Below are 1,931 nucleotides of genomic sequence, written 5' to 3' on the forward strand. Positions count from 1 at the left end.
CTATCCGGGGTTCAGAAAACAAATGTATTATTTTATAGTTTTATAGACTCTCGTCTAAACTCAAGGTATCTGCAGACATTTAATTCCCCAGATTCTTTTTTTTTAATCTCTTGCTGAATTTTGATGATTGCCAATCTTCATCATTCCTGTTATTGCAAGCACATCACTATATTCTCTGCTTGTCTTTTCACCTGGCTAAATTTGCTTTTTGTCTGTCCTCAGGTGGTGCTTTCCTGTCTTACATCAAGACCAATAATCATAGATTAAAGCCAGCCTACTCCAATATGATTTCATTAAAATAATTAAAATTGAATTGACCCTATTTCCAAATAAGCCACAGTGAAGTACTAGTCAGAATATTTTTCAGAAAGGACACAATTCAACTCATAATAGTAATAATAGAAAATATCCTACTTGTTTTCTATTTAAAATTTAAGATGGAAAAGCATTACCTAACAAGTTTTCATAGTCTATAGATTATATTTTGATATATAGATTTTATAGTCTATAGATTCTATTTTGATTAATAGAAATTACTTAAGACTCTATAGTACAGTTGATTTCTTCCTAGGTATGAAATTCATAATCAGCCATGAAAAATTTCACTTTCTTCAATGAGTTCATCCTCCTTGGCCTCTCTGCTGACCCTCAGATTCAGACCATGCTCTTTGTGCTATTCCTGGGGATTTATCTCCTGGCCCTGATTGGAAATCTGGTGATTATCCTGGTAATCAGGGGAGATTCTCACCTTCACACACCGATGTATTTCTTCCTGGGACACTTGTCCTTCCTAGATATCTGCTTTGCCTCAGTCACCATGCCCAAAATGCTCCAGAACTTCCTGTCTCAGAAGAAAACCATCTCAGTATGGGGCTGCTTTGCCCAGAGTTTCTTTTTTCTCCTCTCTGGGTGTGCTGAAGCCAGCCTTCTCTCAGCCATGGCCTATGACCGCTATGCCGCCATTTGCCATCCCCTGCTCTACACCATGATCATGAACAGGCCTCTTTGCACAACCATGGTCGGTGTGGCGTGGCTGCTTGGATTTCTGAACTCACTGGTGAATAATATTTTCATCTACAAGTTACATTTCTGTGGGCCTAGCATCATCCATCACTTCAGCTGTGAGCTCCCTTCCTTATTCCCTCTGTCCTGTACTGACCCCACCGCCAACAAGCTCCTTCTGGCAGGCTCCAGTGCCTTTCTAGGCCTGCTGACGCTTCCCCTGATCCTCTTCTCTTACTCCAGAATCATCTCTGCCATTCTGACGCTCCGTTCCTCAGGAGGCCAAGGCAAAGCCTTCTCCACCTGCTCCTCTCACCTCACTGTGGTGCTTTTGTTCTACGGGACAGCTCTGTTCAGGTACATCAGCCCTGCCTCAGGCTCAGTGTGGGAGCGAGTGGTCTCCATTCAGTACAGTGTGATCACCTCCTTGCTAAACCCCCTCATCTACAGCCTTAAAAACCAGGAGGTGAAAGCAGCTCTGCAGAGGATGCTAAGGCAACAGATGTGCTGCTCCATGAAGGGATTCTCTGTGTGGTGCTCAGTCAAGACTGGGGAGAAGGGACCTTCCTTAATACCTTGAGAAGAAAAGTATTTTTGAGGTCAGTGATCTAAAGGAATCATTCACAACCCAGTAGTAGAAGTAGTAGCATCTGCAGCCCTGAGAGAGATTTGCAGGTTCGACCCCTGCTGTGCAGAATCAGAAATCCAAGAACTGAAACTGAATAATCAGGTACATGCTTATGTTAGAGAAACTCTAATGAAAGACAACGTATTGGCATTTTAAAACAAAGAATCTCCCGGGGCTGGAGCAATAACACAGAGGTAGGACGTTTGCCTTGCACACAGCTAACCCAGGACAGACTTCGATTTGATTTCCAGCATCCCATTTGGTCCCCCAAGCCAGGAGAGATTTCTGAGCGAATAACCAG

At 43.1% G+C, this 1,931-nt stretch overlaps 1 protein-coding gene across 1 annotated transcript; it reads left to right on the forward strand.

The window, feature by feature from the left end:
• The first annotated feature begins 592 nt into the window (after window positions 1-592).
• LOC126022204 (olfactory receptor 8S1-like) lies at window positions 593-1,582 on the forward strand. Its single transcript, XM_049783043.1, has one exon. It carries the CDS (start codon window positions 593-595, stop codon window positions 1,580-1,582), a length of 990 nt encoding a protein of 329 aa, XP_049639000.1.
• Window positions 1,583-1,931: the final 349 nt, after the last annotated feature.

The sequence above is a fragment of the Suncus etruscus genome, chromosome 11, assembly GCF_024139225.1.
Source record: "Suncus etruscus isolate mSunEtr1 chromosome 11, mSunEtr1.pri.cur, whole genome shotgun sequence".
NCBI classification, from domain to species: domain Eukaryota; kingdom Metazoa; phylum Chordata; class Mammalia; order Eulipotyphla; family Soricidae; genus Suncus; species Suncus etruscus.